At 38.7% G+C, this 14178-nt stretch overlaps 1 protein-coding gene across 2 annotated transcripts in view; it reads right to left on the bottom strand.

Moving 5' to 3' along the window:
• Positions 1 to 11461: 11461 nt before the first annotated feature.
• The window catches only part of LOC112869352 (mitochondrial adenyl nucleotide antiporter SLC25A24), a 60506-nt gene continuing 57789 nt past the window's right edge, over positions 11462 to 14178 (bottom strand). For both annotated transcript variants that reach the window (XM_025932468.2, XM_086717725.1), the window contains exon 10: positions 11462 to 13544. In XM_025932468.2, coding sequence (XP_025788253.1) covers positions 13360 to 13544 — 185 coding nt within the window. In that variant the 3' untranslated portion in view covers positions 11462 to 13359. The remainder of the gene's footprint in view (positions 13545 to 14178) is intronic.

The raw sequence follows: 14178 nt of genomic DNA on the forward strand, positions 1-14178 counted from the left end.
TCTTGCCCTTTTTGCCTTTATTTGACATTTTCCCCTACCCTCTTGTGCCAATCAGGGATTGGTATTCTTTTGAGCCCCTCTTTCTCTGTAGAGTTTCTATGTATGCCCTCCATCTTACTGCTCCATTGTGGAGTCCTTCTCTGTACCCGTTGTTATCCTGAGACCTTCTGACACTGCTTTCCCAGGTTGAGGCCACTGTTGCCTGTATCCCATTCCCTCTTTTTTCTTGATATATTTACTCCCTCATTTTGCTTGACTATATCCTAAAAAAAACTGTGTGGGAAGTAAATTTCCTTTCACTTTGGACGTGTATTTTTCTTATCTTTAGCTTAGCAAATTAATGCTTTTAACTCTAAATTAAAAATAACTTTTCTACTTTCTAAAGATACAGTTGCAAAATCTGATATATTTTGATTCTTATTCCTTTGCAGATGATCTGTGTTTCCCCTTCTACCTCAGAAGCTTTTAAGATCTTTTCTTTTCATCCTTGGTGTTCTGAATTTTGCAACTGTGGTGTAGATATGTGTGTCTTTTGTCATTTACTGTGCCGGGCAGTGGGGGAAAGTGGAGACAGGGGAAAAATATCCTCCCTTCTCCCTTCCTCTGCCCTCCAACCTACTGCCACTGGCCAGCTCCAGCTGGGGGCAGCAGACCCAGGAGCCTGGGAAACAAGTTTGGAGGAGTTTGGCCCCATGATACAGAGCACGGCAGGGGGAAGACAAGGAATGGATCTGGGAGCAGACACATCCAGGACTAGACAGTTAAGAGGACAGAATGGGTGGCTCAGTCGGTTGAGCATCCGACTTTGGCTCAGGTCATGATCTCATGGCTCCTGGGTTTGAGCCCCTCATTGGGCTCTGTACTGACAGCTGGGAGCCTGGAGCCTGCTTCAGATTCTGCGTCTCCTTCTCTCTCTGCCCCTCCCCCGCTCGCACTCTGTGTCTCTCTCTCAAAAATAAATACACATTAAAAAAAAAAAAAGTTTAAAATAATAAATAAATAAATAAAAGTGAAAGTTCTGGGGCGCCTGGGTGGCTCAGTCAGTTAAGCATCTGACTTCAACACAGGTCACAGCTTGCGAGTTTGATCTCCAGGTCAGGCTCTGTGCTGACAGCTCAGAGCCAGAAGCCTGCTTGGGATTCTGTGTCTCCCTCTCTCTCTCCCCCTCCCCTGCTCACACACTGTCTCTCTCTCTCTCAAATATAAACATTAAATAAATAAATAAATAAGAAAGTTCTTATGCACATGCCACACAGCTCTGAGTTTTTCACTAGAGATTCTTATCTATGCATGTACAAACTTTAGAAATACATGTATATGCACCATCTGTACATAATATGTTCTCATTGTTTCTTTCACATCCCCTTTGCTCAATTTTGTTAGGCTGGTTAAATTCTCATTTTCTGTTCTTTTCTTTGGGGAGATTAGAAATTATACAGCTATTTCCAGTCCTATGGATTTGATTCTTAAGTATTTCAGTGAAATATTCTATATGAAAAAAATGTATATATAAAATACGATGACTGTCTCCATTACTCAGCCTAAGATACCACAGTATTATTGACTATCCAGAATGCCCTCTAAATCATAATCCCCTCCCACTCAGCAGTACTCACTAATCTGAATCTTGCTTTTCTTAAAACTGTACTTTATTTTCATTTTTTAGTTTATTTATTTATTTTGTGAGAGAAAGTGGGGGAGGGGCAGAGAAAGGGAGGGACAGAATCCCAAGCATGGACCCAGTGCAGGACTCAATCCCATGAACTGTGAGATCATGACCTGAGCTGAAACCAAGAGTCTGACATTCAACCAATTGAGCCATCAGGTACCACTTAAAACTGTATTTTAAACAATTTCAAAGACTATCTTGGTAACTGATTGTGGTGGGAGTTTTTTTAACTTTATATAAAAGGTGACATATCAGAAACCTTCTGCAACTTGCATTTTTCAAAGTTATGGGTTTTTGTTAGCTTTGTACATATTGCTATGAAACTACAAAACACTATTGTGAGAAATTTTAAAAATTAATATATGGAAAGGTATACATTCTTCATGTGTCAAAAAATGTCATTTCTCCCCCAAATTAATCCATAGATTCAATGTAATACCAAATCAGATTCCCCACAGGCTTTATTGTAGACACTGACAAACTAATTCCAAAATTCATATAGAAATGCAAAGAACCTAAAATAGCCAAAACAACCTTGAAAAAGAAGAAAAAAAAAGAACAAAGTTGGATGATTTATAGTACTTGATTTCAAGACTTACAAAGCCACAGTGATAAAGACAGTGTCTCACTGACTTAAAATACACAAACAGATCAACAGAACAGAGTCCAACAATAAAAGCGCATATCTAAGGACAAATAATTTTCAACAAAGGTACAACGGCTATTCAGTAAAGAAAAAATAGTTCTTTCAACAAATGAGCCAAGAACAATTGAATAAATGTATGCAAAAACATGAGCTTCAATTCACACCTTGTACCATATAGAAAAATTAACTTGAAACATATCATAGACCTATATGTAAGGTCTTTACACAGCTTCTCAAAGAAAATACAGCAGAAAATTCTTGTGACCTTCGTTTAAGCAAAGGTTTCTTAGGTATAATACTATAATTCACAAAGAAAAACTTAATTAAATTTCATCAAAATTTAAAACTGAGCAAATTGATACACTGAACTGGATTAAAATTAAAAACTGTTCGTCAAAGACACAGCTATGAAAATGAAAAGACAAGCACAGACTAGGAGAAAATACTTGCAACCTTATATATCTTATAAAGGACTTTTACACAGGATATATCAAAAAAAAAAAACCTCTCACTATTCAATAATAAGCAAACAATTCCCCCCAAATGGTCAAAAGACCTGAAAAACTACTTCAGAAAAGTGAAATTTTTTTTTTTTAAGTTTTGACTTAGGTATACACCCATAAACACAGTGGCAAAAAACTAATGGCAAAAAAAAAAAAAAAAAAGCACATATGAAAAATCATCATTAGTCATTAGGGAAATATAAATTAAAAGCACAAGGAGATGGCACTTCTCATATTAGAATGGTTCAAATGTTAAAAGACAGGCCACAAGGCAAGAATGTAAAGTAAATAGGACTCTCAGTGATGGGAATATAAAATAATAAATATACGACCACTTTGGGAAATAGTCTGGCAATTTATTAAAAAGTTAAATGTGTATTACCATATGATCCAGCCATGCCACTCCTAGGTATTTACCCAAAAGAAATAAAAACATATGTCCACATAAAGCTTGTACATGAATGTTCATAGCAGCTTTATTTGTAATAGCTGGAAAAAATAGCTGGAAAAAATTCTAACATTCATCAATAGTTCAGTGTCCATAAACAAACTGTAGAGTAGCCCTACAACAGAACACTACTCAGCAAGAGAAAGGAATGGACTGTTGGTACTTGAAACACAGAAGAAACAGAGTCAAAGAAGCCAGACATTTCGTCAAATTATAAAATCCAAGTTAATCTATAGTGATAGCAAGAAAGATCAGTGGTTTCCTGGTGGAGTAGGAAACTGAAGGCTGATGGTATGTTCATCATCTTGACTGTGCTTATAGGGATTTGTTTAAACTCATCATATTATACACTTCAAATACGTGCAGTTTATTGTATTTCAATTACATGCCAATTAGGGCTGTGTAAAAAACACTACTTACGAAGACTCAACTGTGTTTAAGATCTGCTTAAGAAGTTACAATGGCTAGAGGCACCTGAATGGCTCAGTCTGTTAAGCACCTAATTCTTGATTTTGACTCCTCTGGTCACGATCTCACAGTTTGTGAGTTGGAGCCCTGCGGTGGGCTCCAAGCTCCTGCTTGGGATTCTTTCTGCCCTTCCCTCACTTGCGCATGTGTGTTTGTGCTCGCGCGCACACGCTCTCAAAATAAGCTTTTTAAAAATATTACAATGTCTTAAGGTGATCCCTATCAATATTAGCTCACTTTTGTTCTTCCAAGCAATTATATTAAATTTATAATGTCCTCGTTAATCTGCATTATAGTAGTTCTCCTTTATCCCAAGGAGGATATGTTGCAAGACCTCCAGTGAATGCCGGGATAGTACGGAACCCTATATATACTGTTTTGGGTTTTTTTTCCCCTATCTATACATAGGAACATGTGATAAAGTTTAACTTATAAATTAGGCACAGTAAGAGATTAACGACAATAGCTAATAAAATAGGACAATTATAATAACATACACTAACAACAGTTATGTGAACACGGTCTCTCTTATCACAGGAACTCATTGTACTGTACTCACCCTTCCTGTGATGATGTGAGAGGATAAAATGCCTGCGCGACGAGATAGAGTGAAGTGAATGATGCAGTTATTGAGACTTCAGCGAGTTAGACTACTATTGACCTTACGATTCGTCAGAAAAAAAGATCAGCTGCTTCCGGACCACCGCTGCCGGCGCAGCTGAAACTGCTGAGAGCGAAACCACAGATAGGTAAGGGGAGACTCACTTTGCATATCTTCTACATGTTATTGGCGTGATTTACATAATTACTGGCTCACTTTGGAAGTACTGGAGGTTCAATAAAAATACCGATCTTTCCTCTAAACGGAAATATGTGGTGCAGTGGGTGATGCTGAACGGTGAAGGAAGCCTGGACAGGGCATCCTAACACTAGCTTGGCAATTACGTATATGCATTCAGTTTACCCAACCACAGCTGTCAGCGTCCCTATGAGGGCTGCAGTCCACAAGGATGCCGAGACATCCCCATCTTCCAATTAGATGCTCCATTCTATTGCCTGGGAAAAAAAGACACCTCTCAGAAGAAGCATATAGCGTTTTGATTAAAATTTATGTGCCTGGAGAGGCGCCTAGGTGGCTCAGTTGGTTAAGCATCCAACTCTGGCTCAGGTCATGATCTCATGGTTGGTATGTTCCAGCCATGCATCAGGCTCTGTGCTGACAGCTCAGAGCCTAGAACCTGCTTCAGATTCTGTGTCTCCCTCTCTCTCTCTCTGCCCTTCCCGCAAACACTCTCTCTCTCTCTCTCTCTCTCTCTCTCTCTCTCTCAAAACTAAATAAACATTAAATTTTTTTTTTAAAAAAATTATCTGCATCAGGAGTATAAACTTTAGACCCAACAGACTGAGACAAACTTGGCCCTACCTCAATTTGTATATCATCATAAGCTGGATCAACTCAAATGTAGCAGTCTTATCTGTGACTATGTGAAAAACTAATGTGATATAGACTATGGTGTTGAAAAGTAAATTAAAAATTGGGTTTTAACAGTTCATGCTTTTTAAATGGTGGTCACTAGGCTGCTATGGGGAAAGTTCTCATGACCAGCACCTTCAAAGCCTTATGGTTGTGGGCCAGGTGTTATTATTTTACTGGTCCAGTGCTATTGCTACAACAGGCAAAAAATAGCCTTCCTATTTCACTTTGCATTGGATGATAGAATCTACAGAGTTTTGTAACTCCTCTGTTCACAGTCAGTAAAACAAAGGGTAGACTATGGCAAGAAACCCTTGGAAAATACTACCTTTGGGATGAGGCTTTTGGCCATTTATCATGTAACCATCCATCTAGGAATAGTTGAGCTTGATTGTATTAGTGTTCCCAAAGCATTTGTTTCCAAAGAGATAATTTATACACGATCAACAAGGGAAGAGATGAAATGAGCTGCAAAAGTCATAAATCACCTCCCTCTCTCCCTTTCCCTCTCTCTCTGTCAGAAATTATGCATACTTGACACTTGCAATGCCTGTATTAAAATAGAGAACCATTGGGGCGCCTGGGTGGCGCAGTCGGTTAAGCGTCCGACTTCAGCCAGGTCACGATCTTGCGGTCCGTGAGTTCGAGCCCCGCGTCGGGCTCTGGGCTGATGGCTCAGAGCCTGGAGCCTGTTTCCGATTCTGTGTCTCCCTCTCTCTCTGCCCCTCGCCCGTTCATGCTCTGTCTCTCTCTGTCCCAAAAATAAATAAACGTTGAAAAAAAATTTTTTTAAAAAAAATAGAGAACCATATTTATGGTCCTTGGTGCCCCAAACAGGCAAATCTATAATTGAATAACATCATGAGAAATTATCAGTTATAAATCAGGATGTCAGTTCACTGCTTACCTTAAGGCCATGTCCACAGAGCTGCACTGAGGCCAATTCCCATGCTCCCTCTGCCCAGCCCTCCTGACCAAGGAGACCTCCACTGTGCAGAATCTGAAAAGGGGATGGAAATACCTCACCAGAAATTACCATCTGATTATCAGTTAATAGTACCATGAAAAAAAAAATAGGAAGAACTTTGCTGAATGACCCTCTTGACCAATGAATGTCTCTTGATGTTCTGAATCTTTTTGCTCATGCCTTATATAAATAATAAGTGAACTATCAAGGCTTGGCATAGAGAGGAAAGTCTCCCATAATCTCTGGTCAAAATTCCCTAAAATAATAGTCATATATTTTTACTAGTCATAGAAAACACACATAAAAAAGCAAAAATTTAAAACTATAGCAGGGGCGCCTGGGTGGCTCAGTCGGTTAAGCGTCCAGCTTCAGCTCAGGTCATGATCTCACAGTTTGCCTGCATTGGGCTCTGTGCTGACAGCTTACAGCCTGGAGCCTGCTTCTGATTCTGTTTCCCTCTCTGCTCCTCCCCTGCTCATGCTCTGTCTCTCTCTCACCTTCAAAAATAAATAAAAACATTAAAAAAATTTTTTTAAACTATAGCAAAATTCTTCTATTGTCTGACTCTTTCCTCTCCTTAACATAGTTTTATTACCTTATGGAAAATTTTTTCGTATCTCACCAGGAGGAACATCTTAGCAAATAACAAAGTGGGAAGGAAACAAAATCAGAAGAACAAAGATCACAAGTGGATAGACTTCAAAAATTCTTCCTTGGGGTGCCTGGGTGGTGGCTCAGTTGCTTGAAGGTCCCACTTCAGCTCAGGTCATCATCTCTTGGTTCATGAGTTTGTGGGTTCGTGCCCCACATCGGGCTTTGTGCTGAGAGCACAGAGCCTGCTTAGGATTCTCTGTCTCCCTCTCTCTCTGCCCCTTCACCACTCATGCTCTGTCTCTCTCTCTCAAAAATAAACATGAAAGAAAGTTAAAAATTCTTCCTCACCTTTAGGTTTCTTCCAGATTCCTCTACCATAAAAAGTCTCAAGCACCTGAACTTATTAATACTACCTACACTTGCACTGTATCATTTATGTATTCCCTATATCATCCAAAACAAAAGATTCAGAAACAGTTCTAGACTCCAAGTTACTCTTTTCCATATTACAACTAATTTTTCCCTCTATTTCCTTTCTCCTCCCACGCCTTTGAAAAGTGTCGACTCTCAATGATATTGCTGACTTTTCCTTTTAGACACTGTTTATTGAGCTGTCTAGCTATAAAGCTACTTTGCCATGTACTAATAAAGTTTTGGAGATTCAGAGATTCAGTAAGTGGAACAATGTGGTGTTTCCCTGCATAGAGAGAGCCCCCTGCTCCATGGCACAGTAAGACTTACCCCTGAGAGAGACTGCCAAGGAGCAGGAGGAATTTGAGAGCCTATAGCAGGATAACTTAATGAAATACTAATTTGTGTTTATTCCCCTATATGTTCCCTTTCAATTCACTTCAGACAAGGAGCCAAGCCTTTAGTATTTCCTTCTCTGAGTGATTTTTAAAAGTGGAAAATAGAAGTCACTTTGATCAAGGTCTGTTCTGTCTTTTGCAAACATCTAAGTTAACCTGGAGAGAGGATGCCAGGGGTCCCAGGGGGAAGAGGAGAGGAATACTTTTAAGAGCAAAGAGATAAAGAGGCAAACCCAGAGTCTGGGAAGGAGACAAAGGTTGAAGGTCCTAGGGTTAAAAGAGATTTATATTGGACACCTCACCCCTTCAGAATGGAAAGGCCAGACCCCAGGTACAGATGCCCCACAGGTTCCCAGCTACGCCCTTGCCAAGCATGGCACGGATGCTGGATCATGACCTGCGTCCAGTGAGGCTAAGACCCCGGGTCGCTGGCACAACACTGAGTGGTATCAGAGATTTCAAATGGATTTAAGCTGATATAAAGAAATTAGGAAATACCATATTTTTTGCACAAGCCAGTTGGTGCAGTAAGATTCTTATAGGGAGGGGTACCTGGGTGACTTAGTCAATTGAGTGTCTGACTCTTGATTTTGGCTTCACACTGAGTGTGGAGGCTGCTTAGGATTCTCTCTCTCTCCTTCTGCCCCTCTCTCCCACTTACACACTCTTTCTAAAAGTAAAAATTAAAAAAAAAAAAAGATTCATGTGAGGACCTCCTGTGGGGGCTGACTGATGCATACCTACAGCCCAGACTGATTATAGGTGCTTGGATTTGGGCTAATTCATCTTGAGCCCATGGTCTTGACTGTGTTGTACAACTGGTATATATAGAGACAAGTATAAACTCTTGGAAAACATGACTGATGAGCGAATGCTGAGGGTGGTGGTAAGTTTAAGTTTTTGAAAGAGTACTTTATAATGTTTTAAAATCCCTGGCAAGACCAGCACCTTTTCCAGGAGTAACAAAACACAAATCACTTTTTTGTTACTATTATCTTGATTTTGTGGAAGTGAATTCAAAGCAGGACAATATCAACTAACAAAAAATAAATAAAAGGATTGTTTCCAATATTGAACAACTTGTATAAATGATAAACAAATCCTGGGCAGATACAAGGTGGTCAGAGAAGAACATGAAAAGAGCTATAGCCTTGCTAGTTTGCTGAAATTGAAGTTCTCTGTAATTCTCCGGGAAATATCTAGAAAATTTTTAGGATCTCTAATTTATTTTTTAAAAAATTAAATTTCTCAGGGCACCTGGGTGGCTCAGCCAGTTGAGCGACCGATTTTGGCTCAGGTCATGACCTCATGGTTCATGAGTTCAAGCCCCGCATCCAGCTGTGTGCTGACAGCTCAGAGCCCACTTCGGATCCTCTGTCCCCCGTCCCCCCTCTCTCTCTGCCCCTCCCCCACTCGCGCTCTCTCTCTTTCTCTCTCAAAAATAAACATTTTTTAAAAATTAAAATTCTCTCTGGAGAGGGACAGGCATACAGCAGCCAATAGACATGCTGCCTGGGAAGAGGTCCATGTGTTGGACTACTTTAGGGACAACTGTACAGATGGACATGAAGATTACCAGAAATGGCTGGCATTTTCCAACAAGGTTCCAATAATGAAAGTCCCACCCCCAGAGGGGAGACATTTGAATCTTGTCCTGGTGTCCTAGAGACTGAGAACTAGACAAACGCACTGTTGATATGCCTCCCACGGTAGCCCCTTGGCTGCATGGCTTACACCCTCCCCTCCCCCTTGCTCACTCGGCTCCACTGCACCTGCGGCCTGTATCTGCATTCCCTCTGCTTGGAATGCCCTCCCCCGATATTGGTATGACCCATTCCCAGACCTCCTTTGTGTCCCTACTCAAAAAGCACCTTCTGGGCCAGGCCTTCTCTATCTCAAATTACGGCCCCAACCCCAGCACTGCCTTCTGTGCTTACACCATCAGACATATTACTTATTTTACTCTGTGAATTTCTTGTCTGTCTCTTCCTTCCAGGTGATCTCCATGAGGAAAGGTGCTGTGTCTTCTGTTCAATGCTGTGTCCTCAGCCGCTGAAAGTGACTGGCACAAAGTAGTGTTTAATAAATACTGAAATTAAAAATGACACATAAGTTCTTATGGAATAAGATGCCCAAGTGGCCCAGGCTTGAGGTCCTTCTTTCACAGAAAACCATGCTGTAGTGGCTGTGGCTGAGCATCTGAGTTCATGGCCATGGGACCCAGTGACAACCAGGGAACATGCACATCTGGTAAAAAAAAAAAAAACAAAAACAAAAACAACACACACACACACACACACACACACAGAAGAAAAACAACTTTCCCACCAGCCAGAGGGCTGTGAATAGGCATCTTCAATCGCACTGTGGCCAGAGGGCAGCGGTGGGTCCAGGCTGGGGCAGCTTGGACTTCAGCACAGCTCTGGGCTGCACTGGAGGGAGAACGTGGCAGGGCATGCTCTCCCAGAGAGCAGTCTAAAGGAGTTCAGTCCACCCCATGCTAATCCCAACAAGGGAACACAGCAAAGCAGGAGAGGAGGGTTGCTGCTTGCTCCTCCCCACAAATATCAATACTCCTGTGGTGCACATCGAAAGAAAGAAAGAAAGAAAGAAAGAAAGAAAGAAAGAAAGAAAGAAAGAAAGAAAGAAAGAAAGAAAAAGAAAGAAAGAAAGAAAGAAAGAAAGAAAGAAAGAAAGAAAGAAAGAAAGAAAGAAAGAAAGAAAGAAAAAGAAAGAAAGAAAGAAAAAGAAAGAAAGAAAGAAAGAAAGAAAGAGAAAGAAAGAAAGAAAGAAAGAAAGAAAGAAAGAAAGAAAGAAAGAAAGAAAGAAAGAAAGAAAAAGAAAGAAAGAAAAAGAAAGAAAGAAAGAAAGAAAGAAAGAAAGAAAGAAAGAAAGAAAGAAAGAAAGAAAAAAGAGAAAAGAAAAGAAAAGAAGAGAAAAGAAAATTCCATAAGAACAAAAGGGCAAGTAAAATTCCTATCTGGAGAGAAGTAAACCAGGACATACTTTTATACATGTGTCCTGATATAAAGCTCAAAGTATAAAATAGCATAAAATATGATCCCTGTTTACATGAAGCTTCTCTTGATGTGGATACAAGGTTGAGAAGTAAATGCAGCAGCATTTTTCTAACCAAGGGTTCCTGAAAACAGAGGAGGGTTCATATGTTTATTCTTGGAGTCTGAGTGGCATCTGAGTTGGAGCACAGAAATGTCTTTGCAGTCTTATGTTTTATTATTTTATTTTTTAAAATCAAATTTTGTATTTAATTGTAATCTGCACTGTAAAAAAGTGTTTTAATCACCACTAAACTTACTTAGCTTTGCTTCCCACAGCTTGAAGACAAACTGATACTCCACCAAGATGTGTCAAGAAGTCCTATGATTTTGGGGGCACCTGGGTAGCTTAGTCAGTTGAGCGTCTGACTCTTGATTTGGCTCAGGTCATGATCTCATGTTTCATGAGATCGAGTTCCTACAAGTTTGAGCCCCTGCATCTGGCTCTGTGCTGACAGTGCAGAGCCTGCTTGGGATTCTCCCTCTCCTTCTCTCTCTGCCCTTACCCTGCTCTCTCCCTCTGTCTCTCTCACAAAAAAAAAAAAAAAAAAAAAGTCATCCCATGATTTTGAATTCTCCTTGACACCATGAACCCCCAGGGGTGTAACCCTAACTAATAAATGTGGGATTTGGACATCATGAAAAACATCTTATACCAAAATGTATGATATTAACAACAATTGCTGTGGCTGTTCAGGAAAATATTTGCAGACTATATGGAGTTAGATGTGAAAAGTATCAGTCAAACTTCTGCCAGTGATAGAAGCTGTGTAACACAGCCATTTTTTTTTTCTTTTTTGCCTATTTTTTAAAAATGAGGAAACAAATCATTTTTAAAACAAACATATATATTTTTTAATAGAAATGCAAAGTACATATGCAATAATACCAGAAATAAACATCTTCAACTCTGGGCTCTTTTCAAAAGACACAAGATCATTTTTTCAAAAGATACATGATGTACAGATAAACCACATTCATACCTTACAATGTTAAATAGCAAACAATTTAAATTCATAATGAACAATAACTATTTTTCAGTAGCTTAAAATTTTAGTTATTCATCCCATAATTCTTATGAGTAAAAAAAGAAAAAGCTAATCATGTACCTTAATATTGTCATTTACGAATTACTCCAAAGTACAAACAACCCTGAAGATAGAGTTCCATGCTTATCATGGGTATTATAAAAATACCAAGACATTTATCAGGCATAACTAATGTATTAAAAGCTATATTTTAGAATATGTTTCACAAACACAGCTCCAACATTTCTCTTTTGTTCAAAAAATATAAGAGGTAGGTTCAAATAAATGCCTATTATGTCACTAGATTTTCACAAAAAAATGTTGGCAATTGATAACCGAAATCTCTAGAAATCAAACTACATTAAAAAGCTACAGAATAACTTCAACTAATAAATATTTGTCTAAGTCTTAATCACACAAGTAAAAAAAGATGATTGCCTACAAAAATGCCTTTAGTAAAATAAAAATATGCCGTCAATCTTACAAATTTTCTACATCATAATGTGTTCCTAAAACTTGGCACAAGGGAGAATATGAATGTATATGTTTATAAATTGAGCCTTTCATTTAAACACAGGTACCTAACATATAATATTAATATACACTACTATTAAAATGCACTATTCTCCCAGGTTTGCACTGCCCAAGTTGAGAATTGCAGGTTCAGACAAATTCAACACTGATGGGGAAATGAAGATGTCATTCACCCATGATCAACCTACTTGACATAATTAAGAAATGTTCGATTACCAAGAATACTCCTTAGAAGCCTTCCTGATTAAAAGAGAATCTGATTCAAGTAGGAAACAAAGGAGGACAAAGATAAGACAGCTGTTCTGCAGATGCTGATATAGGTAAAAGGTTTTGTTTCCTGGTGCTTTTCAAAGCAATGACAGAATAAATAGAATCTTTCAAATAAGTTGCCTTGCATTGATAATTTAACAGCAATATACTGGCAATCAGTGTGTCACTCCAGGAACCAAATAACAGTGCAAGGAAAAGGGAAAGGGGCACATTGAAGTAAATACTGTTTCATCATTTCTCCTTATACAAAAAATGTAAATGGACTAGAGTTATTTGCATGCCCTGGAATTCTGCCACTTCAGTTCATTCTCATTCAGCTTAAAGAAACACAGTGATATAAGCCCTATACTTACTTGGCTGCTGTAAGGTATGTTTTCATGCAATGATTTTCTATTAATGGTTCTACAAGGAAATTTTAAGAAGTCTACAAAGACATTCAAAATACATTAAACAACTTAAATTTCAAGGTTTTCTGATCATTTTGTTTTTTAGAAAAAGACATTTAAGTATTAAGGAACTGGCATAAACTTGAACCAACCAAAATAAAGATTAGTGATTTATAATTACCACACAAAACAAATTTAATTCAAGCATACATTTTTCAGATTTAGGACTCAGGGCATAGCTTTGTCGAAAGGCACTAATATGAAAAGATAAAATACAATTTTGTGGCCTTTTCAAAATTGTATGAGCTTATCAAAACTATGATTTTTAACATTTCTGTATATATAAAATTGAGCCCAAATATTTGAAGTAATCATTGATATGCTCTTCCTTTTTGTGACAAATATATGGTTTCTTTTGCCATAGACCTGTAATTCTAGGTGGTAAAAGTCACTCCAGAGGACTGATGAAAATTTCAATAATCACCCTAAAGCAAAAATTTCAACATGTCATTTCTGGGTTACTCTTAAAGTTTGCTTCATATTTTCATAAACCACATAACTGATGCCCACAGCAGGGAGCACCTTCATGAAGTTTGGGGTGATGCCTCTGTAAAGTCCTGGTATTCCTTCTTTGGAAATTATTCGTCGAAAGAGGCCAACCATGTTCATTTGTTTGGTTCCTTCTAACATGGCTAGGAAAAGAAGAAAAGAAGAAAGAAGAAAGAAAGAAAGAAAGAAAGAAAGAAAGAAAGAAAGGGAGAAAGAAAGAAAGAAGGCTAATTTAGTATTCAAATATGTTGTATTTGTGACTCTGAATGATATTCTAGAATATATAAAGTATCCCTTTATATATAAATCTCCTTGCATGGCACCTCATAGTGAGTTCCGTAATTACGGTAACAATGGTAACAACAGTTATTAGTTCAGTAATTGCTATGGGTTAGACAATGGCTTTATCACTTTATATACCAATCCTGCAAGGTAAGTATCATACCTATTTTATAAATGAGGAATTGGAGGTTTAGGAAGATGGAGAAACTTGGCCTAATATACTTAGCCAGCAAGTGGCAGGGAGCTAAGAGTAGATAGTCTTTCTGACTCCAAAGTTCACACACTTTCTACCACCCCACACTGCCATGGCCAGCCCTCCTCATTAACCAAGCACTGAAAAGAGAGTAGATCAATCCTTGGAATTAAGGGGAGCATGGGAACACTTTGAGGAGCTTAAGAAAATGTAGGGTTCCTGGGCCTTGAAAATGGCCTCAAGAGTCAAGAAAGGGAGGAAGAGAAAGCCCATGCTGCTGACACCACAAAGAAAAGTGAGGG

Source organism: Puma concolor, chromosome C1 (assembly GCF_028749965.1).
Source record: "Puma concolor isolate L17-30 chromosome C1, mPumCon1.1.hap2, whole genome shotgun sequence".
Taxonomy (NCBI): Eukaryota; Metazoa; Chordata; class Mammalia; order Carnivora; family Felidae; genus Puma; species Puma concolor.